Source organism: Scardinius erythrophthalmus (genome assembly GCF_964197995.2).
Source record: "Scardinius erythrophthalmus genome assembly, chromosome: 5".
Classification (NCBI taxonomy): domain Eukaryota; kingdom Metazoa; phylum Chordata; class Actinopteri; order Cypriniformes; family Leuciscidae; genus Scardinius; species Scardinius erythrophthalmus.
The window spans coordinates 10,490,393-10,518,107 of record NC_138225.1 but is presented as its reverse complement, the minus strand read 5'-3'; the positions used below and the strand labels follow the sequence as shown (position 1 = coordinate 10,518,107).

The following is a 27,715-nucleotide window of genomic DNA, read 5'->3' as shown; positions in this document are numbered from 1 at the left end:
ACCATCACGGTATCCAACATGCTGAGATATGTCAGATGCCTGGTTCAGAAAAATATCCATATTTATAAACATGAATTTGGAATGTGCTTGTATAAAGTTGGCGAGAGAGAGAATACCTCAGCCGCCTCCCATGCTGCCTTTTTCTGTCTGAGGCCATTTATTTTGGCTCAGGATGTAACAGCCCATGCCATCCGCTCACGACTTCCTGTTGACCTCTGATTGGTGTTCTGTGGAGCCGGTGCAGGTCAAAAGGTCAACTATATCTATCTACTGTCAAGTAGGGATGAGTCAGGATGATCGACTAGTCGTCAGTCAGTTAGTGAGACTGATTAGTGATTTTTTTCTTCTATCTAGAGTTAGTATTTTTGAGCGGTTTGAACATAAATGTGTGTTGGCAGTGTGTGTTTACACAACCACCCTATAATGGTAAAAATCCACCCACTCCTCTTTTTGTAATCTCCATAAATCATCAGCAGTGTCTCAGAACAATCCATTTGCATATTCTAGCCATGTGATGTCACAAATGCTTAGGTCCCGCCCACGACTGCCGCCCAATTAGCATAGACCCCGCCTTCAGTAAACTGTACACAGACCACCATGTTAATTTTTCGCCAGAGCATTTAAGTAATTTGTTCTTATTAAAGCTACTAAAGTTTTTCAATAAAGAGCAGTGAGTTATTTTTTTTCTTTTGTTGTTTGATTCATATTAACAGCATACATGGCAGTAGGTACTGTATGTTACGCCGCTTTCACTTTAATACACAGATCTAATATACACTTGATTTCTTTCCCTGCTGTTTACGTTCACAAGCATAACTGACTGTTTATGTAAACTGTTTTTTTTTACATAACTTTGTGTGCATTTGTTTCGTCTGGTTTCCAGTTCGGATGTGTGCGCTCAGAAAACCATATATCAGAAGTTTAGACTGATATGGCTTTAAACGCATGCAGATAATAAACTTTCATGATGATGATGAACTGCAATGTCACGTGTGCTTGATCGCGATAGAGATGATAATCAAAACCATCAGAAGCACAAGCTGTAAAGGCTCCGCCCACTTTTGGATGGGGGGGGTGCTGATGCAGCAGCTCATTTGCATTTAAAGATACATGCACGAAAACAGCATGATTTTATTTCCACTCAAAAATGATCTGTGGTGTTTTGAGCTGAAACTTCACAGACACATTCTGGCGACACCCGAGACTGACACCTGAGAACAACATTTGCCTGAGGCGATAAATGTAAAAACGTCTCTGAGAGGGTCTGAGTCTGACAGTGTATTTGTGCTGTGTTTTGGCATGCTAACAGTAACTATTGCATTGTTAGCATGTTAAAACCCTCTTTAATGGTGCAATAACATAGTTATGTTGTTCAGAAGATTTCCATGGGTCAAATCCAGTCATTTGAATAGGAATCCACACAATGTGGAATTTTGAGAGCGAAAGATTTCGCCACACAGATTTCACTCATGTTCAAGTTTGTCACATGAATTCACCGCACTGATCAGCAAAAAGCTGCTGGGTTTGGAAGTGACTTCTATGTGAGCTGTACTTCATACATCACTAAACTACTGACAATAGACTTTTTTGCCAGTGGAATTTCACTGAAATTACGCTAAATTTATCTCCTGTCTAAATTTCAGCTCATTGAGTCATCAAAGCACCTCTTTTGTAACCAATTAATCTCTTACATTTTGGATATTTTTAAATTGTTCATCTATAGACACATGCAGACAAATGTTTTTTGTTTGTTTTTGTTTTGTCTTTTGGTGCCACCATGTGACTAATTGTTCTGGAGGCACAGGACAATGATATCATGGCATAATGAATCAAAAATAATAATAATCAAGATTATGATTTAGAGAGGTAAATAAATAAGAGTCGGAACAACCGTACTGTACGTTTGCCGTTGATGATTTTACATGACAGTGCATTGAGAAACATGGAACGTATGTTTCCGATTGTTTTTCTGTGAGACGTGTCATGTTCCTGTTTAAATTTGAAAGGCATACACTTGTTTAATCCATACTATCACTCGTCACCTGTCCAGGATCCAGCTGTCAGGGTGTGATTGCTCAGTGCCCGCAGTGCGATAAAACCGAGTGGAAAAGTGAGTAACTCCTGTCCTCCTTTGAATGAGTTGATAAAACCTGACAGGAATGATAGCTGTGTAGAGAGTGGCATTGAGGGAGAAAGAGAAAGAGAGCGACACCTCGGTTAGGTTTGTCATATCAGCCCTGTCTAATTCAAAGGAGCAGTGGAAGACAGCGGAACATTAAGCTGTCAGGCATTTGCACCCGTGTCAGGAAGTGTCTGTGGATGTGTGCCTCTCTGTTCGTGATTAGATTCATTATTTAATCACTGAGAAATGCTGGTATAGCTATGAATTTAAAATATAAGCCTTTTTTTTTTCACTGATTAATATAATTAATTATCATTTAATACATACAATTTTTTAGGGATATAATAATTAAACATCATTTAATAGAGAATTTTTCATTGATATTATCACCTTTATTTATTTATATATTTATTTATATTACTTTATATATAGGTCCCACTTTATATTAAGTGGTTTATGTACTATACTTACATTGAAGATTTGATACAATGGACTTATTGTGTAGATATATTGTTTTTACATTGTACTTATAATAATAAATTATTATTAATAATAAAATATCATTTTAATATATAATATCAAGCAATGAAAAACATTGTTTATATATTACAGTTTTTCTCGATTGCTTAAACACTATAACCAGGCTTTTGAACTAAAATTTCAAAACCATAATGCCATTTATCAAAAAGCACACCCATTTCACTAAACTATAAACACTATTCCCTGTTTTGACACATGAGTCAGATTTGTTGAACTGTCACTGCAAAACTCTACACACAAATCCCTTCATTTCTCATTGCTTAGACCATGTTGTCATTTAGAAAGCACTAGCATTCAATATTGTTCACTCAAGTCAGCACAGCTTCAGCTCAGTTAGCACACAATTACCCAAGTGGAAACACTAAGAGTCAAAATTGAACACACATCAATCAGATCCTTCAATAGATAGATAAAAGGGCCCAAATCAGTTTATTGAGTTTTGGAACAATGGATCCAGAAAGACATGAAGGAAGAGATCGAGGAGGGATAAGAATGAGGAGGAAGGGCAAGGATAAGAAGACAAGCAGTCTCAGATGAAATTCAAGCCACTCTAGTTGCCCATGTGTTAGTCAATGGTATGATTATGAGGGAGGCTCGGCTACGAGTAAGGCCAAATTTGAGTCGCTTTACCGTCGCCTCGAGAGCCTTCAGGGAGGAGTGGTGACAAACAAAATTCTATCACTGAATAAGAGACAAACATTTCCAATAGTCTTTGATGAGGTGTATTTTCTTGCAAGAAAAGGCCAGCAGTCGTACAGTCACACAGAGTAACACAGAGTGTGACAGTGAAGGGAGGGCATCCTTTCTCCTTTATAGTCTGGACTCCCAGAATGTTATCTTTTCTAGGCAAATGATGGTATTTCAAACATATGTGGAACATTCTTAGACGTGTCCATCATATTGTATCCTTGAGTGGAGACCCTCCTGTCACGTCCCAACACTCTTTACCATTCCAATACAATTCGAATTCCATATTAGAATATGGTTTGCGTGTGCTCTTTTACTGTCATATGTTGGTCACACACATCTTACTGTAAGTAAATATAAAAAAATTAATTTTGAGGAGAGAGTAAAAAAAAAAAAAAAGAGTAAAACAGGAAAAAAAAATATTTTTGTGTGTGTGTGTTTTCTGTGTATGAATAAAAATGTGCCAATGTATCCACTGGTTGTGTCTTTTGTGTTCATCATGTGAAAGGTTTGTGAGGGGGGAACCACAAGCAACATAACTTTCCAGTTTTGGAAATGTTGTTTTGAATTTATTGCACCAGTGTCTTAGACTATGTTGTAGTGTGTGTGATTTTGAGGGCTTGTGTGTCCTGTCTGAGGGCAAAGTTTGGTTTTTCAGCAAGAGTGAATGGTTTTGAGTGTAGAGCTTCATTCTGACCTGAAAATAGGATGTTTGGGGAATTGGGTGAGACGTTATGGATTTGTGTTTATAGTTTTGAGAATACGAGGCATAGTTTCAAGAAATGTGTTTAAGCAATCGAGAAAAACTGTAAATATTGAATTATTATCCATTTCTCTCAGTTATATAATTAAATATCATATAATATATAAACCATTTTTCATTTATTTTATATATTAAATTATATTGAATTATTAACCATTTTTCAGTGACATAATTAAATATCATTTATTATATCATTTTGTTTAAATTACTATAGTTATTAAATGTAATATAATATATAATAATTTTCGTGATATCAAAATTGAATATCATTTAATAATTATTAATGAAAATTTTCATTGCTATTATATAATAAAAGATATATATTTTATATAAATGAAAAGAATGGTTTCTGTAATTAATTATATTTAATTGTAAAATCAATTAAAATGTTTATTCATTAAATCATTAAAAACATTTTTTTAAATCATATTTCTGTTGCTACCATTTTATAAAAGTCTGATTTAGTGATTTTTAAGGGGCAAACTCACTGTAACACACTGCCTCTTGTGGTTTATTGCTTTAATATACCATCAAACCACCTGTGGATTGTTTTGAAACATATTTATATTCACAGAAATGCTATAAAGCTTGTAGCCACACTTTCTTTTCATGCCATCACTGTAACCGACACTAATAGAAGCTGAAGCTACCAAACATTTATCACGTATTTAGGATGTAAAAGCTTTGAAAATTCATGATCTGCCACATAAGAGGAGTGTTTCCCTTCATTACATCTGTAGCCTAGCTCTCTCTACCTCCTTCTGCTTTCACTGTCCTCCCTTTTACATGCATCTCTGTGGTTTTGATCTGACAAATGTTACGCTTGTGCAAGCTTCACAAGCTTCTTTTCACTCTGACATTTGCAAATGCCTGCAGACAGAGCTTGTCATATTCAATTGGATTTTTCTCACACTCTTCCTCTCTCTCAAATCAAATTTAAAATTGCTTTGTTGGCATGACAATAAATAATACAATATCGCCAAAGCTTGGAATACATAGAATAATAATAAAAACATAAAAACAAGAAAATATTATAACATAACTTAAATTTAAATAAACAGTGTAACAAATTAGAACATGTGGGAACTCTCTCTCTCTCTCTCTCTCTCTCTCTCTCTCTCTCTCTCTCTCTCTCTCTCTCTCTCTCTCTCTCTCTCTCTCTCTCTCACAGAAGAAAAAAAAAAATGGTTTATAATCGAAGCTGTAGCAGAGACCATTTGCATATAGGGAGTGCCTGGAAAGTGCTCTAGGAAAAATGCAAAAAAGCATATGAAAATTGTTTAAGATAATGACTGTTTTCCAAACTACCATTGGTTTGTTTGGGCTAAATTAAAATGCAGTATTGTTGCAGCGCTTCGCAAAAAAACAAACAAAGCTAAAACAAACAATTGTGCCACCAGCATGCAAATGCATCTGTCTGGACGCTCAAGGCCATGAGTGTAGTTATCTACATTGCTGATCCAAGCAAATCCTCGACTGAAAGTAACAGCGTCTTTTTTGTAATGGGTTGTTTCAGTTCACTCTATGGGATAATGAGATTAGAAGGTTCTTTGAAAGTCTTCGAGAGGCTTTTCATCTTTGTCTGGCCATGTAATGGAGCCGAGAATCTTTAAAATGCGCCAGTACTGCAGTTTATTCACTAGGGCTTCTTAAATGGCGGTAAAGTCAGCAGATGTTCGGCAAACACACCGAGGAGATGCTACCGATTGTACTTTGTAGAAACTGCCCATTATCTGAAGGAAGTCCTCTAACGTTCCCACATCTCTGAAGACCAAATCTGAACCTTTTCAAACAAGCAAACATGTACTTATGTGGTGTTTTGTACAGCTATGATTTCAAAAGCCATGACCAATATCATAATAGTAGGATATTGAATTGCCCCGGAGAGGGATGTGACCTGTCCTGTGAACTCCCTCACTTTTATGCGAACATTGACTTTGGTTCTCCGCCACCGGCCAGAGAGCTCTAAAGGAAGAAGAACAAGGCAGAAAATAAAAACGTCCTTCCCCGAATACACTTGCTCGGAAGCCCAGAAAGACTTTTGTGGCAAAGAAGCAAATTGTCACCTTCCCTTTTCTTTTCGCGGGAAACTGTGACATGGAACAACAGGAAGACTATTGTGGAGGGTTAGATACTTGTGGTAGGGATGAAATAACTTTGTGTTTTGCAGTTCAAGCTAACTTGCAATTAAATGAAATTTAAACTATTTTATTCCTCTCTGAAACTTTTAACTGTTTCATTTAGTCAGAGTCATTTAACTTGAAAAGAGCCCATAAACTTTGTGATTCAAATGGATGGTTCACCTAAAAATAATAATTCTGTCATCATTTACTCACCCAAAGTTGTATGACTTTCCTTCTTCTGTGAAACAGAAAAGAAATGTTCATACAATGAAAATGAATGAGGTCTACTGTTGTTTTGGACCCCATTGACTTTCATTATATTGTCAAAAACAATTCAATACTCAAATTGACAGGTCCTACAGGTTTCAAATCCTCAAATCCTACAGGTTTGGAACGACATAAATAAATGATGTTTGGGTGAAACGACCCTTTAAGGCTTCAGTTTGTGGCCTTTTCGATTACTTATTTTAACTCCGTCAATCTTGTTGGTTTCTTTTACTGGTTTCCTGTGAGTTTTTGAAATCAACAGGGTTCAATGGCTGGCTATCTTATCTCAATGCTGGCGTAGACTCTTTTCTGTGTATTAATAGGGATGAATGAGGCCTATTCAGTAGCGGACCCATAGAGTGCTTCCTCGGGTCCGATTTGAGCAGGTCACTCTTAGTGCCATGTAACTGGATCTCCAAGTTCTCAATGGATCCATGAAACTGATCCCGTTCTCATGGAGGACAACAGGGATGCCCTGGACTTTCTTTCTCACGCCTCTCTCTCTCTCTCTCGCTATTCCATCTGTTTCTCTGCTCTTTTGTTTTTTTTTCCAGTATCTTTGAGCAGTTGCACTGAAGCGGGTTTTACTGTCAGGCAGATGGAGAAAACAAGGAGATGTTGATGATTGTCTGTCTTGTGTTGCTTCTTTTTTTTTTTTTTTGGTTTCAGATTATGAAAGGCGCATTTCATATGGTGTTTCTTTAGCGAGGGATTGTCGAGGAAGCCGACCTGATATGAGGTAACAGAAGGATACCAATATCAATACCCAACAAAAAAGAAAGGAGAGGAAAAAATGTTAAAGTGATGTGAACAATGCTGACTTTTCTGCAAGGATTTCAAAAGTCGAATGAGTGTTTTATAGCAGGGGTTCCCAAACATGTTCAACAGCTATCTATATGACAAATGATTTACGTTTAAAGGGTTAGTTCTCCCAAAAATCTAAATTCTATCATCTTTTACTTACCCTCTGTCCCTCCATTGACAGTCTATGCAACTACCACTTTAACACTTCAAAAAGTTCATAAAGAGATTGCAAAACTAATCTGAATTTATCGGTTTATTCCAAATTTTCAGAAGAAACACAATCGCTTTATATGATGAACAGATTGAATTTAGGCTTTTATTCACATGTAAATATTGATCAGTGAATGTAAACAGAAGCTCAACTGTACTTGTTTGACTCACAAGAACAAACGTTGGAACCAAACATTGGTTCTTGTGGAAGCTGAAACGTTCTGCGTAACATGAGAATTAACCTCATTGGTTCTCGCACGTCAAGCGAACATGCTTGAGCTTCCGTTTATCACAACTGATGTGTGAGTTGATGAATGTTTATGTGAATAAAAGTTTAAATTAAATCTGTTCATCATATAAAGCGACCGTGTCTCTTCAGAAGATTTGGACAAAACACTTGATTTATATTGTTTTACGATCTCTTTATAACATTTTTTAAGCGTCAAAGTGGTAGCTGTATGAACTGTCAATGGAGGGACAGAAAGCTCTCAGATTTGATTAAAAAGATATTAATTTGTGTTCCGAAGATGAATGAAACTTCTACTGGTTTGGAACGACATGAGGATGAGTAATTAATGACAGAATTATTTTTCTTGAGTTTAGTTAAACCTATTATTTGATGTTTGTTAACCTTTCAAAATGTAATTCTTTTTTCAAAATCTCTACATTTACAGATGTAGGATATTCCTATTATGTGTAATTATTATTATTTTTTAAACTTCCTATTATATTTTAATAAAGCTTTTTACATGTTTTTTTTTTTTTAATGTAAATGTTTCTTAATTGAATTGAATTGAACTGAATTGAATTTATACCATTATCTTGGAAACCTTGGAATCCATGTTTTGGAGCCATGTGTAAAATATTATTTTAAAAAGCATCTTTACATACATTTGTTTCATAGAAAAAAATAACAAGAAATGCATTAAATGGGCATTTAAATACTCAAGATCTATACAGTGTTGTAGGGATGATGTATTTTTGTCGACCAAAACCCTGAAATGAGTTAGCATTTTAGCATTTCCTAAAGCCATTGGTTTTTTTTAATAAGTTTTTGGTTAAATGCTTGAAATAATGTCAGTGGTGAACAAAAGCTCAAGATATTTTCACCCTCTTGTGTTTTTTTAAAGCTCGGGGACATTAAACGTCATCAGCCGAACAGGTAAACTCATCGACTCGCTAGTCCGCTTTCACAACCTCGTGTTTATAATCGCGCTCTTGCAAACTATTATAACTTGAACTTTCAGGGACAATATTTTTAATCAAAGACTGAAAGAATTGTCGGAAGCTTAGTGATGGTGATGTTGAACTCATGCAACCGTGATCTGATCTGTTTATAGCCTACGTTTAGCTTTTGACTTCTGCCGCTTGTATTAACGCTTCAAAAGACCTTATTTTCTACAATAATCCAAAAGCCATTGGCAAAAGTAACAAGGGCGATGCTAACTTCCGGGTTGGCTTACAAAAATACGCCATCCCTCCACCACTCTATTACCAGCTTGCTTTGCCCAATTCTTGTTTTATTTTTAGTGTTTGTTTGCTGAGCATCACTATTACTATTGTCACTTATTGCACTTTGTGGATGAAAAATCTCTCCTACTTACATTGAAGGAGGGACTTGATCCATGCATACAAACCAGAATATCATAGCCATTTGTGGGTTGAACTCTTTTGACTTGAGCCCTTAAGTAATTCTGTTGCAACCACCCTGAACACCCAAGAAAACCACTCAAACACTCAGAACCCTATAGCAACCGCATAGCAACACCCTTACAACCTTGTGGAAAACTTTGCATTGGCAAGTACCAATCATATTTTCTTTAGATCATGTACAAATCTAGTTTTGTTTATAATGTATTGTTTTAATCCTTAACTTTTTGGATAAAAGCATCTGCTTAGTAGATATAACCTCATAATTGCTCTCAAAACAGCTCTTAGAGGCAAGCTCTTACTTTACAGCTTGCATGAAACATTGGCCACAGATGGTGGATGTTTGAGCAACACGCATACATGCGCTGATTCTCTCCTGAGGGAAAAGGCGTGAGATTATTGAGTTTTTTGGGCAATGTCTGTACCTGCCGTGTGTAGCAACCACCCATCTTCCTTTTTATGGGGTGAACAGGTCCCACACTACATTCAGTGTAATTAGTTTTAATGAAAACACATGGCTCAGAGCGATTTTCAGACATTTTGGAAAATTAAAATGGAATAAAATGAAATTAAGTATTTCCCCCCAAACCTCCTCATCCCATGTTTAATTGGAGCTTCAGTGGAGCAGTTAAAATACTATATAGGTTTAGCATTCATGTTTGGTTCACTGCAGGCAGCGCTATCAAGGAAGAAATTAATTTACATTTATATTATTTTGTATTTTATTTGTTTAATCCTTCTAATGTTCTATGTTTTTTTGTCTCCACCTTTTGTTCTCATATTACATAATTATGTTCAGAAACACATTGAAAATGTTGCTTTAACAACAGTGCCTAAAAACCTCATTCTCAGATGCCATCATCATGTACAAATCTCTTTTATGTTTAAAAAGTCTTTGTAGATGTTAATTATATCTAATTATCAAAATTGAAGAATGTAATCCTGGACAGAGTTTGAAAAACATCTATGTTTGTTATAAACGGAGACTAATAGTGCTAATTACAGTTGGGTTGGGATGGTCAACTAGTTGTTATCTAGATTTAAAGTGGATGAATTTGGGGACGCAGCTTCTCAGAGGATATGTTAGCATGTGGATCCAAAAAAATTCTTCAGTTTTTCCCACCAACCTGCTGAGATGTTGTGGCTCTAAGTTAATTCAGATTTCAAACATGTTTAATTGTGGATCAAGTTAAAACTAGACCTTTGCATTCTGTTACATTGAGAATGCATGCAAGAAAGTGTATTTTGTTTGTCTGATCCCACCAACTAGCCAATTTTTGTACATTCCTAATACTCATAAGTGTACCATGGTATTACAATATGTGTTTTGTTTTATACATGGTACAATTGTAATGCACTGCTTTTATGCACATGCATATTTCCAAAGTTGTTTCTTTTTTTTCGGGGGAGTTTTATCATATTATTTGCAGTACCTTGTAGTGGCATGTTAATACCATGGTAAAATATGATAATCATTCAGTGCAGTAGTTTGTATCAAAGTTAAGGAAAAAATACCAATACTTCAATTCTTTCACAGTATTTTTGTAAGAGTATATGTGTATTAGGGGTTTAGAAAGATTGACAGATGTGGCCTGCTTCTTGTAATTCTTGAGAACTGACTTGAGCTCAATTCTCTTGGGCAACAGTGCAGAGCTTTGAGAAGGAATGAAGTATACGTCTGTTTATATACCCTTGATTGATTTAACTATTGATTATATGTACATGTTCCTCCCAAAGGAGAGAACTCCATTGAAGACAGTTGCCAAAAACAGTGCTGTTCTGCAGTATTTCTGTTCTGAATTGGGGTTGTTTGGCCTAAAGTAATATGAGACAGAAACTGTGCTGTGGTGTGGCCTGTAATCACTGTTTCTCAGTATCAGAGGGTCTACCGTTGCACACACATGCCCTTCAATGCACCCGACACATGTCTGCCTGCCTAAAACCACATATAATTAACATTCTTGCAATACCAATAAACCTGAGCGAAAACAGGGCGATCCGAAACAGGTGTGAGTTTGTGTGTGCACGTGTAATAATATGCAACACAGATCTTTGAGGTGTTACAGGCAAGTGGATCCAAACTTTGATTCAACTTTCCTCTGTTCTGGCCAAACCAAAAGCTTGTACGAAAGTCAACTTGGATTTCTAAAATTCAACTGAACTCCCATCAGAGAAGAGATGTGGTAACATAATCATTTCTCATTTCTCCAACCAATTCTGATTTGACAGAAACAGTCCTGATTTGAATTGCACATAAAACCATGATCCTGTAACCCAGTTATCCATAGAAACATCTGGCAGGTTTTATAGGATAACACGGTGAGGGAGCATTGGCTGATAACTCTAATATTTATTAAATCATTGAACAGAATCTATAGCTGACCGCACTGATTATTGATCTCTCCGTTGTTTTCTCTCTTGCTAACAGCTTAAACATATGCTTTACCCCTTTGTAAATCACACTCTAAATGTTTTTAGGGCCATCTGGGTGTTGTAATGTTGTGCAGAGTAGGAGAATGTAGCCTGTGCTTCACTCTTAAAGGGGTCATATCATGAAAAATCTCATTTTTTCTTTGAACTTTTGAAATATATGATGTCAATATACTATGTAAGCATACTGTAAATTTAAGTAATTACTCTAATTACCAACCCAGGCTCGGTGTAAAAAAGTCCCAGTGATAACACACATGCATCTTGCAAGCTTCACCACACTTTCAAACTGAAATGTCCAGTTTTAGTACCTTGGTTGTTGTTCACTACATCAGAAAAGTCATGCATATCGAGCTGGTTAAGTGATGCAAATGTCCAAATGTATTAGTTTACAAATCATGCACTATGGTAAAAGTGTTTTTAGGTGTTTACTAGGTTCATAACATAGTATTGAGCAAGAATAACAAAATAAATCTTTATTAAGTGATAATCTCCCTGTGTTCATTTCAGCTGGAAACTGCATTGAATTGGATGTGTAGGTATGTTTTTTGGAGTTTTTCTAAAATGTAGAGCCACGTTTTTCCAACGAACCTGTGTTGTTAATTCATTCAATTTCATTTTATTCTTTTATTTCCTTTAATTTAATTTAATTTAATTTTAAAATACAAAACTTCCCAGTGCAAACTATATTGGATCTGACAGCAAACCTGTTGGATCTGAGACTTTTCCTAACAACCCAACTGTGGGGAATAAACAATGACATCCAATGCTAGCACATGTCTGTAGCGTTTACAGGTGTGTGATTATTAGCAGAGAGGACTGTGGCTGTGTCCGGAATCGCCCCCTATACCCTTAAATAGGACACCATTTTGTAGTGGTGTCCGAAACCTGAGTGGACGTTATCGAGTGCACTCATTCAATCCCACTATAGACCGCAATAATGAGCATACACTCGGCGGTTAGAGAATAGACACTGTGAGAGTTGCGCGCCAAATTAATTCCTGCATCTGACCAGAAGATGGCGCTAGCCGAATCATCCATGGTCCAATGTGGGTACAGCATAATATCACACAGGTATAAATTCCTTTTAATTGATTATAAAATTGTTTAATTAAGGTTTACATAGTTTCCATGACAGAGTTCAAGATACATATTTTCATCTTACACTACTGGAGCTGCCAGTTTGCTAAGTTACAATTAAACAGCAAGCACAAACTATGCAAATGCGTCACTCGTTTGCATTCACTCCCTTGAGTGAACTATATTAGTGGAGTAATGTAGCGAATAGTGAATGAGGGTGTAGAGGGCGATTTCGGACACAGCCTGAGAGTCTTAAATGAGTGAATGATTCAGTGATTCACTCATAAAGACGGCCACTTGTTTCATTCGTAAATGAATCCGTGTTTCTGAAATAATCGATTTGGTTGAACGAACTATTCTATTTCAGACAATTGCCTCCACCTACTGGCGTAACAATGGAACTTGTATTAAAAAAATTATGATATGACCCGTCAAGGCTCGAAATGAAATCTAGATTCACTGTAGTAGAAAGTATAGTATTCAATCCTTCAAATTCAGTTTACCAGAAGTGATTATTCTAGCAGTTTCCTTTCTTTCCAGATTGCGTCCTTGAACTCCAGACGAAGGGGTTTTTAATGGGTAGGTAGCGCTTAAAATAATCAAGGATCTGTAGGCGGATATCCGCTGAGAGGTCTTGATGTAAGAGAGAGGGTGCAAATGACACAAGCATGATGAGATCCTGTGGGAACAATGAGCTCTAGTGTCCTCTCAAATCCCACAACATGACGGCAGTCTACAGCTTAAAACCGCTCCCTTTCTTTCACTCCTGCCGTGAATGGATGGGGAGAACAAGAGGCAGAGACAGAACAGAAGATGATGCTGAAAAGGGAAGAATGCTGTGGGAAGAAGCTAATTCATGCATGTTTTCACTGCCACATTGTCTGTATCAGTGGTCTCTGTATGCTAGCTTTCGTAGGAGTTGTCTCACTCAAGCATGCTTTTATACAACAAGAATACACCCACATGCTGCCGCTCACTTTGCCGTTAGAGAGAGTGCACTGTTGTGTTTATTATCACAGCTTTGAAAATCCTGTTCATGTTGATATATGCAGATACTGAGCAAGTATACAAGGGAATTCAACACCAGTGTCAGGACGTTTGGACCGCAACTATCTACAACCTTTGATAAAGCTGACAAGTTAGACGGCATATTTTAGCTCTCCAGTGTACATTAGTACAGTGTACATTAGTACGCGCTTACACAACCCACACATGTCTCAGGTTCCCGTTGTGTGTTTATATGCAGGTTCATCTGGCAGTTAGGGTTGCACTTCAAAGGCTTGCTTGAGCTGTTTTGGAAAGTGAACTTGAACCTAGCGTGGGCGCTATCTCTTTGTTTTGCTGTTAATTTTACGAGTCTTGGCTTTGTGACCCCCTCCATAACAAAAGGAAATGTAAATTAAACCGGCTGTTACCTCGCAAGCTCGCCTCAGTTTGTAGGGAAAATTGGGGCACTTGAGGAGAGAACAACGGCAATTTGACCATTTTTTTCTTCCACTATCTGGCTTTTTATAGGCTCTTTGTTTGTTTAGTTCTGTTTCTTTCTCTTTTGTGTTACCTTGACTTGTGCTTTATCAATTCGGACGTATCTGACTCAAACAAATCCACTTTCGAGCTTTTAGACCTAAAATCAAATGAATGGCATTACTACGTTTTCGTAGCATGATAATACTGTGATATATTTTGATATAGGCCTACAGTACCTTGGCATAACATGTTTTTGACCTTTCAAAAGTTTGGGATGGGTGGGATGATTTTTGCTAATCTAGGCTATATTTATTTGATCAAAAATACATTAAAAACAGTAATACTGTGAAATGTAAATTCCTGTTATGGCAAAGCTGAATTTTCAGCATCAGTCTCCATGCAGTGTCACATGATCCTTTAGAAAACATTATCATATGCTCAAGAGATATTTCTTATTATAATCAATGCTGAAAACAGTTGTGCTGCTTAATATTTTTGTGTAAATTGTGCTAAAAAATGTAAAAAAATTTTTTTTAAAGAAATCTAGCAACATTATAAATGTTTTTATTATCACTTTTGAGCAATTTTATGCATCCTTGCTGAATAAAAGTATTAATTTCTTAAAATAAAAATATTATTGGCCTTTGAACGAATAGTGTAGTGTTCACAGTGTAGTTTTGAAAACATTCAACCAAAAAATTGTTTTAGATATTTAATAAACATCTGGTCTTTTTGTTGTCGTTGCTATTTCAGTTATTTAAATAATTTGTAAATTAAAGGTACTCTCATTTGATTTGATTATTTTCTATTTTTAATTGGAACTTAATGGAATCAAACAAAAAAAGTTCATAACAAATACATAATAAGCCTGTTATCCGTACAAAAAAAGCTTCACATTATATAACACTTGAGTTAAAAATTTGGTGCCAATGTACTTGTTGTACCAAATACCGTGGTACATTATATGAAAATGATAATCATTTTAACTATGGTATATACTGTATGAAATTACCATTGTATTATGTGATTTCATCACTGTCCCATGGTACAGCCACAATCATTTTTTTTGTAAGAGACTTTTGCTCTCCTTTCATCTGCGTTATTCCCATTTGTTTACTTTCCTGTCAGGGTCGGTTTGAGGTGGTGTCAGTGGCGTGTGCTAAGTTAGTCTGCCGTTCCCACTCCTATTTATTTAACCTCTTGTGGTCCCACTTTCACGTCGCAGCTCGTGAAGCTTTCTTTCCCCTTTCGGAATGTGAAGATGAAAGATGACAGCAAAGCCTTGTGGATTCTGTCACAGTTTTCATCCAGCTGGACTCTGTGAGGCCAGATGCAGCGTTGGAGGATTCCCACTGCAAGAGAGGATGTCTATGCATGAAATAACAATTTCGCAGTGTCAGGCACTTGTGTGTGTTGGCCAGCCCTCCAGCTAAACCTCTGTGACTGCTCATTCAAGAACTTTATTATTCATCACCCAGAGGCAACTCATATACATCCATTTAACTTATTCTTTCCTGAGAAACAGTGGTGGTTGATGATGTTACATTAAAGGAACAGTTCCTCCAGAAATTAACATTTTGTCATTATTTACTCACCCTCATGTCATTCCGGACATTTCTTTTCTGTGATAGAAACACTGTTTGCCATACAATTTGATAAACATATCATAAAATTCCATATGATTTTGGCGCCTTGGAAAAGAGCGACTTGGACGGTTTCAGATATTTGTGGTTTTGAACAAACTAAATGACTTTAGGGTGATTTATTTTTTGGTGAACTATCCTTTTAAACCAATAGTATGCATTTCCCATCTCTATTGAAGACTTTTTAAATTTATTCTCACCTTCCAGGTAAGTTGCAACAAGTAGAATTACCTGTTGGCTGCCTTAAGGCGTTTCTCATTCTATTTATACCCTTCAAAGGCGGCACATGGCAGCACACACTGCTTATTTTTCCCATTAAAGGAAACAAGATTGAATAATGTGCTCTGCATAAGTGAGTCTTGGAGAGGATAGAGAAGGTTCAGTCAGGTTAATATTGATGAGCTCCTCTGAGATGCTGTTATTCTGAACCTGTCTGATTTTACAGTATCTCCTTCTGAAGTTTGTTTTTTATTTTTTCAAGTAGGTGATACTTTTCTTAAACTGAGTTAAGAAGATATTAGCTTCAGGTAAAAGTAGTTCACCAGTGGTTCTGGAATGGGTTTGCTTCAGAACTACAATCTTATACTGTACAGAACATACTGTGGTCATCAAATAACCACGTTTATACTTGCAATTGAACCTATTTTAGGTCGCCTGATATTGTTTTTTTGATGGCCAATGCTGATGTCTGATATAAAGCCGATATAGGTCTATATGATATTGCACTATTTAATTTAAGAATAGTAAATGACACATAGGCCTGCATTTCTGCAATTAAATTTATATTTATTTTACAAATTTTATATTTATTTTACTGATATTTATCAGCAACAGTGGCTGGTGAGCAAAAAAGTTAATGTCAAGCCCTGTTTATATATATAATTTTAAAATTAACCACTTTGAATTTTAAACAAAAATTCAATGCATAATGAATAAAAACAAATGCATAAAATAAACAGATATATACTTTAGATATTTCCTATTATAGTATCTTGTAAATATAGTAAATATGTTTAAATACATAATAATTAATAATATATTAATAACTAAAGACCAGATAAAAACAAACAAAAATAAAATGTAAATATCAGCCATGGCAATATATTGGTCAACCACTAGACTGGATGCATGCAAATACCCTTGTTGGCATGTGTCTAGTTTGGCTAGCTACAATTGCAGATACATTTGTGCCCAAATACTAAAAACCTATTTATTTGATCACAACTATGCATGATTACATGGTCAGTTGCAGTTTATCATTTGCATTAAGCGTTGTTTTTTTTCCCACAGTCCTGTCAGAACGCTCCTGTGACCCATTTTTAGGTCATGACCCACCATTTGAGAAGCACTTTATTCGGCCACCTTGGTGGGGACATGTCAGCAGTGATGTGTCATGATCCATACATCTCTTGAAATCATGTCCTCTTAATGGGAACTGCTTTTGATAATACAGAGGCTTCTGCAGCAAGACCTAAAGTGGTGTTGTAGTTGAAGTTTGTCCAATTGTTGTCTGATCGTTTTGAAAGCGCACCCCCTGAAGCAGATAGACTTGGTGAGTGTTTCATATGATGTGGCGGATGAGCAGATGGTTTGGCACTGTCACTTTTATACATAATCATTTTCTCTGCTTGTCTTATAGGCCTGCCACGTTCTCAGCTGAGCCCGTGGCTGGCTAAAGCTAGTTGAAGTGGGAAATTGTTTTAGACTCTGCCATTGTCTCCTCACTCCATTCAGTGTGACGCAGAACGAGACCCAGAGGAAGCACAGTGTCTTGTTGAATTACCTCACCTCCCTCCCAGTGCATTAGTTATCAAGACATAGAGCCTACCTGCAAGATTCAGGGCCAGATTTACTAAACGGGGCAAATTAGCGTGAGAGCGCAATTCCAAAACAGCGCCGATGGTAGTGGAAAGTTCTGCGTGTGATCTACTGACGACGCTCAAATTAAAGAACACAATCAGATCATTTCCATAATAACCAACGCAATCTACCAGTTAGCGTCTGGTTTAAGACATGCTTTTTTTGGGCGGTAAATGATGACGCAAACACCGGTAAATTGACGAGCGCAAACTTTAGTAAATCACCTTGCGTGATTCATTTAAATACTCTCCTCCCATGAATTTTGCGCCTGAAAGGGAAACTCCTACAAATGCATATGCAATAATGTCAGCCGCAAAAATAACTGTGTCCACGCCTTTTCAGCGCTAATTTTACACTGCGTGTCTTTAGTAAATCCTGACTGTAGTTTTTTAACACCATAAAAGGGTTTGCGCTGGAGCAAGCTGTTAGTAAATTTGGCCCTTGGGGTTTTGATGTGCAAAAAAACACAGAAAGATTTCCAAAATGATACTGCATCGTAAGCCGGGTTCACACTGTACTATTCTTAATGAACACTGCGATAAAATTTTACATCTGACGAAATTCTGGCAGTGTCAGAAGTTTAGGGGCACAGTCCTGCAGTGTGACTTCTCCTACAACTAACTGTCAAATCAAAAACCAATAGGAGCGCAGAACCTGATGACGCAATTAGTGAGACAACAACAAAACCACCACTTGCTCCACACACACGTCTTTTTTTCCCAGCCTTCTTTTTTAAGAAAAGCCATGATCATAATTAACGCTAGAGATTGTTTTTGTACACTACCTTCCATTTACATCCCGCATAAATGGGGCTTAAAGTCATCAATTAATGATGTAAAACTCTCGGCGTGTGTCTGTTTTTAACAACTGAGATCTTACCGTGTGACATGACTTCTTTAATGACAGATAAGTGACATTTTATTAAATTATTCCTCTGCTTTACTCCTGAATTTTATTGAGAATTGTGTCCCTGTTGAATCCTAGTGCCTTTGGTTGACACAAACACATCAAATTTAGTGTCATTTATTTCTGCCTTTGTTTAATTTTTTGATCACAGTGCTACAAAGTCTCGCTCTGTCCTTTACAAAGATGAGCGCATCTGCAAACTCAATATGGAAGCAATTAGCAATGAATCCTTGCACATATAATAACAGGGCATGTAAGTCTTTGCAAATAATCCACTTCTGTCCGTTTCTTTTAAGACCCTCTTGTTTCTGGTTCTGTGGGGCGGTTCCTCCCTTCCTCCTGAACCGAGCTTCTTTTTCTGTTGATGAACTTGCATTTTATAGGTTTTTTTCCATTCCTTTCTTTCATGTGGCCAAGACTCTGTTTCCCATCAAGGCCTGTGATCCGACCACAACAAAGGCATCACATGGCGATACAGGGGGAAACTTGGTGACAGAGTGAGAAACGGTTGGAGGTTATATTATTACAACTAAAAGAAGTGTGAAAGCTCATCCTCAGGAAACTACAAGTGCAAATAGTCTCGTTTTTTCCAGGAATGGTGTTTCTTTGAATGTCGCTCGACAACCCACAATTGGTTTTGACTACCCATTCATCTCGATGATGAACCTTCTTATCTGGTTCTTCCCAGTCAACTCGCTGCTTCCCTACACTGCCGCAACTTAACGACGTTTGCCGACCACATCAAGTTAAGTTGCTGCTAATTGCTATCCTTCCCCGGGTCCTTCTTATTTCAGCCATCCTGTCTGGAAACCTTTTTTGCCGAGGTTAGCCACAGCAGCAAGATGTCTGCCGGCTCGTAACCCAACACCAATGCGATATGCAGTAGTAGATGGTTATTTCCCATCAAAGGGGCAGCAAAGTTGCTCTTCGGGTGACTTTTGCCTTTTGTAGGTGAGCATTACGTAGTATAAATAGGAATAATGAGTCCTGTGCTGTGTGGAGAATGGGTATGAAGGACGTCCATCCCATTAGTAATGCATGGTTTGGCTGGCAGTAACTTGGTCCAAGATTACAAAGAGGAAATCATGATTGCTCTGGGAGATCTGACTCTCCAATGCGCCGTAAACTCTCTGAGCTCTACGCGACAGCAGAAGCCATCGATCGACCCCTGACGGAATGGTCCAGTCACGCATTATTTATTGGCATGCTTTATGAATGTTAATCTGCTGCCTAAGTCTGTCACTGCAAGTGTTTTTGGATGAATTTTGCCATAAACTTTAACCGCAACCTTTATCATTATCAGCACCATTTTGAAGATCTATCTATCTATCTATCTATCTATCTATCTATCTATCTATCTATCTATCTATCTATCTATCTATCTATCTATCTATCTATCTATCTATCTATCTATCTATCTATCTATCTATCTATCTATCTATCTATCTATCTATCTATCTATCTATCTATCTATCTATCTATCTATCTATCTATCTATCTATCTATCTATCTATCTATCGAAAAAGTCATGCATGTTTGGAACAACATGAGTAAGTTGAGTAAATAATTATTTTTTAAAACATGGTCATCGTAATTCCAAAAACTCAACAGTATTCCTGTCCCAGCAGGGGTTGTTTCTGTGTCTTGCCACCTGCATGACTTTAATTAAAATCTACATGACACCCAGAAAGCAAAACCTGTGATTTCACATTTTAATGAGGCCTGATTTTCTTTCTTCTTGATTCCAGCGAGCATGACTTCCACAGCGCTGCCTGGACACTATCCAAGTGTTCTGCGGCTTTTACGGCTGCATTTTATGATTGGATACAACTGTTTCAGTTGTGCGAGCAACAGCGCAAATGTCCTACCACATATGTAGCTGCACCCTATGTCCGTTTGCTCAAATGTGCTTTTTTCAGAGCCAGCCACCGGAAAGCATTTGCCCTTTTTTGAGGCAAGCAAGCCTCACACAAATCAAAATGATTATCAGTGAGCTCTCATTTTAGGCAGTCCTGCCTGAGGTATGTTAATTGCATTTGATTAATGCCATTCAGGATATTTGTTCAGGGAGGTTGTGTGGTTTTTTGATTTGGTGCATGATGCCCTACTCATCCCCTGAAGGAAGGGCTCCACCCACATCAGTGGGACATTCATGCTTGAAAATCAGAGGCTAATTATCCCCAAATCTTTACTGTGCTCCAATATGCTGGAAATGTCTGCAATACTTTACTCACTTATGAATATTCTTACATATGTACGTATTAAATGAGTGGGAAAAAAATAACCATAGAATATCTAGGGACCAGAATTTGAGAACTTTTGACCCAGTAAACAACCACCCAGACAATTACTGCCACATAGCAATGGAAATTGCTTTGTTACTTATTATTATTAATATTCATTCATGGGATGCTATTCTTGCACGTTTTCATTTTCTTGGCTTTTGTAGATCTTGGAGAGCGGATCAGAATGGAGATGTTATCAGATTATGAGGTAGCTCACATATGAAAGCCAGGGTTTAAATCCACGCTCTCGCCACATACCAGCTTCCTCATTCAAACCAGAACTCAGTCCAAATTAGATGCTTTGAAGTCTAGAGCTTAGAAATACCAACAGATACCCTTTGATGGAATAGTTACCCTCTTGTTTATTTTGACTGTGCAAAAGTCCTGCGTCTCTGTTGTTTTTGGTTGATGAAATAGCGGGGAGGTTTGGTCCATATGGTTGCGTTCCAGAATTTTTTTTGTTCCTTTTTACAGTTTAGCCTTTGCTAGAGGTTCACAGAAGGGTAAATAACAGAATTGTCATGCACGCTTATGGAATTAGTTTGCAGACAGGTCACACCGCATGAATACAATCATAAACCTGAATCATAATTGATTAATTTCTTCCGTTATAATTATTCACATCACCCCTTCCCTGCAGTGATATGACTCATCCTGGATCAGCAGACTTGCATGCTAACAGATGCAATTACAAATTACTACAACATTTTGAGTGTGACTCTCCATATTCCTCACAATTTCTGCCAAAATACTAAATGTTTTGTTTCTAAAAAGTAATAATAATTTAATAGGGGATCTCCATCAAATAATGTATGAATATTTTTGTACTAGCTACCCACAATCTGGATAAAATGTGATGTGTTTACATCTAATTTCTGTAGAACATTTGGATTAAAAGAATATTTCCTATTTTGTCTCTTAGAGTGTTATACCGCAAATGGAGAGGACTATAGAGGCCGACAGAACCAGACCAGCCTGCAAGGGGGGAGGCCGTGCCTTTTCTGGAACGAGACCTTCCAACATCCTTACAACACCCTCAAATACCCCAATGGAGACGGAGGCCTTGGACCCCACAACTTCTGCAGGTCAGACATGGTCGTACTGTATGGCCGAAAGGAAAGCAAAATAATCGGGATGCTCTGTAGAATTTACAATATCTGTAGAGTTGCATGGTGAATACAAATTTGCAGATGCTTAACTTTACAAGAAGTACTCAAATGCTGTGGTATTTACATGTTACTCCAAAGTTCTTCAAAGAATATAATGGTTTACTGTGGCACAGTGCAATGTCCAAGAAACATAATAAAACCTTGTTACTTTATGCATTGAGAATGCTTGTATTGGGAATAAGATTCTGACTTATTAATTGACTGTTCCTTTAAATAGAAGAATGCATTTTTAAGAGAAAATAACCAAGAGGGACATTGTGTGATTTTGGCAATGTGGTGTAAGAATGTTATTGACACATTCTTCAGTGTCAGAGTGTAAGTGTTGTCTCCTCACTCTAAAACATTTCATATGTTTTATTCATTGAAAGTCTCTCTGTCTATGACCACGAACCGTATTTATATCTATAAGAAAACAATTTAGTCCTTAAACCACAATACTAAATTATTCTGAATTTGTTTCATGTTGTTGGTAGGAAGCATTTGCGCTCATATTGTTGCTCAGAAAGTCACACTGCAGTGTTTGACTGTGGTCCATGAGTGTAGGTTTATTTTATTTTTTTCGTTCCATTATGTGGACTCAGCAGGGCTTGAAGAGTTTACATTTGCAAAGTCACCTCAAATCCCTCTGTACAGAAAACAAACGCAGCAGAGCGACAGCATGGATGACCGATAGCCTCTTTCTCCCTTCAGCCTCACATTTGTTCTAGAATCTAGATGCACATGCTAACCCACCATGCAAGAAACAAAACGTTACTGTCATAGGCCTGTAATAAACAGATTGGTAATAGATTACATTTGGTTCAGGCACACGTGGAACACAATATTCCAACCTTAGTCTGTTTATAAAGTGTCAATTTGATAGAAATTCCCTTTTTTTCTGGCTGAATAGCCAAATCTGTTGGAGTTAGAGTTCTCGCAGTTTCCTCAGCTGTTGTGTCATTCCTTGGACTGACGATAGTAATTGAAAACACAAGGAAGTAGAGGAGAGATGGCTGTTTTAAATACTTAGAGATAGTTCACCCATAAATGAAAATCGTGACATTGTCTACTCTTCTTAATTATTTGAATCCTGTTTCATTTTTAAGCTAATCACAAAACAAGTTATTTAGCAATGTGTAGCATGAGCAATAAGGCCAATTACAGTTTAATCTGGGAAAAACTTAAATTTGTGTTACATATAGCTATTGTATGACTTGGAATATGGCTTATATAGGCATTTGTTATGGTACTTTGATTATTTGAAGTTAGACAAAATATTTAAACCAGCCTTATTTGCCGATTGCTTAGCTGTTTTAAGCTAGTGTAAAAAAACAGCTATACAACAGTCCAACATAACAAGTTTGGCCAGGCTGGAGAAATGTCACCAGCCTGATGACAGATGACAGATTTTTCATTTTTATGAACATTCCCTTTAAAACAGCCTGCTTATTGCTATTTCAACCATGAGGAGGGGTGCCGGGGTTACTCTGTATATGTGTGTGCGCGCAGGTCCAGCAGACTGTATGATATGGGAAGTGAAAGCCGGATTCTGAACGGCAGACAGAGATTAAGTGAAAAGGGGGAGATCACCGTCAGGAACACCAGTGTTGATTTTAGGCACACGGTTGCATGGTGTTATGTCTGCTGGCTGTATGTAGGAATGCCTTTGTGTCATAACAGACTTTAGGTTTTTGACTTCACAAGATCTTGCCGAACTGGCTACATCACTGGAGACTTTTAGAAGTAGCATCAGCATTAGATCGATCTATCTATCTATCTATCTATCTATCTATCTATCTATCTATCTATCTATCTATCTATCTATCTATCTATCTATCTATCTATCTATCTATCTATCTATCTATCTATCTGTCTGTCTGTCTGTCTGTCTGTCTGTCTGTCTGTCTGTCTGTCTGTCTGTCTGTCTGTCTGTCTGTCTGTCTGTCTGTCTGTCTGTCTGTCTGTCTGTCTGTCTATCTATCTATCTATTTATCTCTGTCTGTCTGTCTGTCTGTCTGTCTGTCTGTCTGTCTGTCTGTCTGTCTGTCTATCTATCTATCTATTTATCTCTGTCTGTCTGTCTGTCTGTCTGTCTGTCTGTCTGTCTGTCTGTCTGTGTAGATTTTTTAAGGGAAAATGAGACAGGTGTATGTTTTTAAAGATATGACAACTGTTATTTGTGTAGTGAATGTTTTCATAGTTTTACAGTAATTACTTGTAAGAGAGGAATGCTTCTGGAAAGCAGCAAGTGTGTGTGTTTCTTTAATGATGTCATAAACTTTTTGCATCTCTTTGTTAGCTTGTCTACACGCCATTTGACTTGAAAGAAAGAACTGCAGTCTTGGTATGTTGAGAGCGCCAGAGAGAGAGAGAAAGAGAGAAATGGAGGTGCCAAGTCCTAATATCCCTCACATTTCATCTTTATTGTGTGCTGTAAAATAGCTATGAAAACATTTAGAGATGGGGCAGAGAGGAAATGTTCCATTAATTGTGAATAAAAGGAGCAATGAATGTTGGAGATTTAGACGGAAAGGTCTACAACTCATCAGCTTCCTCTCAGACCTGTTCACCTGTTTCTACACCTCCTTACAGAAAGAGCAATCATAAATGGCACTTAACTTTAACAGTACACAAATAGCATTGTTTAATCAGGGTTTTAAGGTAAATCCCATTTATAGAAAAATATTTATAATATTTATTAATATTTATTTTGCAGAGGCTTATATTCTATCCATTTATGCACTTGTTAGCACCAAAAACATGCCACGCAGGGCTCCGGACTGCGACCAGAATGGTTGCAAATGCAATATAATATCAAAATGTGCTTCAATAATTTGAAATCTAGTCGGGAAAACTGTATCCATCCGTATGCTGTTTCATCACATATCACAGAGAAACGAAAGCTGTGAATTGTGATGGTCGATTCAATAACAAATGACTGTTATGAACTGGTCGGTAAAAAAGATTTACAAAAATAGGTTCAAAGTCGCTCGTGAATTAGCGTTTGGAATCAGACTCTGGCAGTGACTCATTCAGAACCATAACTGAGTTCACAACTGACTCCCTCAATGACCCATTCAAAATAATCATCGAAGACATATAACAAATACTAAACGTCCCTTCATTACAGCACGCAACTGTTGTTAAAGGTTGGGAAAGTGGGACTATGTTTTACAATTGTGTGACAATTGTAATGCCCTGACTTTTTAGTACCATGTAAATACTATGTTACATAAATATAGTAAATATACATTGTATAAATCAAAGTATTCAGTGTTGTCAGTAATGATATTTTCTCTGTATTCAGTGTAAATCAATTACAGGCCGGTTATTTTTTGCTGCTTTGTATATTATTTCCCAGAGAAACTTTAATGTTTAATTTTCCATCCTCAATCTGTCAAGAGTTTAGCTTAAGCGAAAGTGCAAGCAATCGTTAAGCATTTGTGCCTTTTCTGTTTACACTGTTGTTTACTTGACTGTGAAATTGAATGGTTTGTTATCCACTTTTAGGTGTCAGTTCAGTGAGGCAGGCTTGAATTGTTGTGGTTGAATCGACACGTATTGCCGCAAGAGTGCCTATGTGCGATATACTGTAGATACAATAGATTCTGACAACCAAACAGTCTCTCAAAAGTGTTGGACGTTCATCTCAAATTATTACTGTTTGTTGAACAAATTCTAACTCGGTCCCAATTTAAAGCTGCATAAAATAACTATGTTAGCTACATTAAAAAAGTACATGATTGTCTATTTGCCTGTTTTGTCATTTTTATTTGATTTAGAAGTGTCAGCACTTGTACAGGCTCATACTTGAGTTTCATTCCTGCTGTAGCATATGTTTGCCATGTTGACCAAGCACAGCTCTGAGCATTTTGGGCAAATTTCCCTTGCTCATATTTGCTTTGGATACTGGTTAGCTGCAGAGGACTAATAGTGTGGCTGAGGTTGGCGTAAGCTATTTTCAGCCTTTCCCTACTATAGGTCTCACACGCTTTTGTTGTTAAAGAATCCCAGTTTTTTTGTGTGTTTTTTATGAATAGCCCTATGCCAGAATTTTTAAAGTTTATCATAAATTTTATGATTATATTGAATGGAAAGAGGTTATTAAAGAAAATCTTTTGAACGCAGGCCAGACAAGAGCAGCTGGTTTTCTCTCAGTTCATATGGCCAGTAATGCTGAACTTTGTCTCAGGTGTTTCTAGTAAGAGTATGGAACTGTAAAACTGAAGGGATGGTTCACCCAAAAATGAAAATTCGATCATAATTTGTTCACTCTCACATCATTCCAAACCTGTATGACTTTCTTTCTTCTGTAGAACATAAAAGAAGATATTTTGAGAAATGTCTCAGTCGTTATTTTGGTCCATACAATAGACGTCTGTGGTCACCAAACCTCTTTGGTTACCAATATTATTCAAAATAATAACTATCTGTTTCTAACTGTTCTAAAGAGCATATTGTGCTTTAATGGAACGCAAGAACGTCTTACAAGAACGTCTGTACAGAGACTTGATCGGTGTCATATATTTACTTACAAACCTAGAAATAGTGCAGAATTTCTGCCTCATTTACAACATAATATTTAATTACAATATGAAGAGTGATCGCAAAAAGAGAACTCATTGGTAATGGTTGTTTCCTTGGGGCAGTTCTAAAGTTTATAAATCTCTAAAGGCAGGGGTAATTCCCCATCCCATTAACCAGCCCGGACAGATGATGATCCCGTCGTTACGGTAACACATGAAAGGCCCTGAGATTCTATACTCATTTTCTGAAGGGACTTGACCCTGCAGGCTTAACCGGACACACACTTTAGCATCATAAAGTACACTTTTGCACACACACACACGCACATACACGTCCGTGCATTTCGAGTCCTGAGGGCAAACAGGCCCGCGTTTGGTGATCAAAGCCACCTATTATATCTGGTATGGGACTTCACCCCAGCATTCTCTGTGGCTGTGCTTTTCTCTCACCCTTGAGGGAAGGAGGGGAGTGATTAGAGGTTAAACAGATAGATGAATTTAAGGATTAGTTTATGATACTTGCATGGTAATTTTGAGTCCTTTTCGAAATTTGAATACTGTAGTCCCCATTCAGCCAGTCAAATTTTGTACTCTGCGATCAGAATTTAAGTTAATTACTCATAATCTTCCCCTCAAGTGAACAGTTGCCAACACTTCTTTGAGTTACTGAGTTGAACTCAAGAACCAGAACAGTCAAATTCATGAACAAATCATTGAAAAGTTCAGTTTTAAAGAACATTTTGATCACATTTTTGGAGATTGTTTCTTGGCACGTTCATGAGAAGGAGTACTGTTACCGTTGAACAATTACATTTTGATTTAAATTAAAGTTGTATCGGACACTTTTATGAAACTTTTATGGTGCTTTTTGTCATTTTGTAGCTTGGCTGGCCCCACTTCTCATTCACTTTCATTAAAGAGAGTGTGCAAAGCTATTCTTCAAAATGTCACCTTTTGAGTTCCACAGAAGATCAAATGTTATGTGGGTTTGGAACAATATGATGGTGACTAAATGATGACAGAATTTTCAGTTTTGGGTGCACTATTCCTTTAAGTGCTCCCCATGTGACCCCAGACGCAGACTGGATCAGATAAAGCCATATAGAAACCTGGCACAGTGTACGAGTATGTTTATGTGTGTCTGCCAACGGGAAAGATTCCTCTTATAATCTAATCTCCTCCATTGAACCTCAATTGCCCTCAA

At 37.2% G+C, this 27,715-nt stretch overlaps 1 protein-coding gene across 2 annotated transcripts in view; it reads left to right on the top strand.

Moving 5' to 3' along the window:
* kremen1 (kringle containing transmembrane protein 1) overlaps positions 1-27,715 on the top strand; it is a 66,806-nt gene that overhangs the window by 9,542 nt on the left and 29,549 nt on the right. For both annotated transcript variants that reach the window (XM_081367318.1, XM_081367317.1), the window contains exon 2: positions 21,760-21,922. In XM_081367318.1, the coding sequence (XP_081223444.1) occupies positions 21,760-21,922 (163 nt within the window). The remainder of the gene's footprint in view (positions 1-21,759; positions 21,923-27,715) is intronic.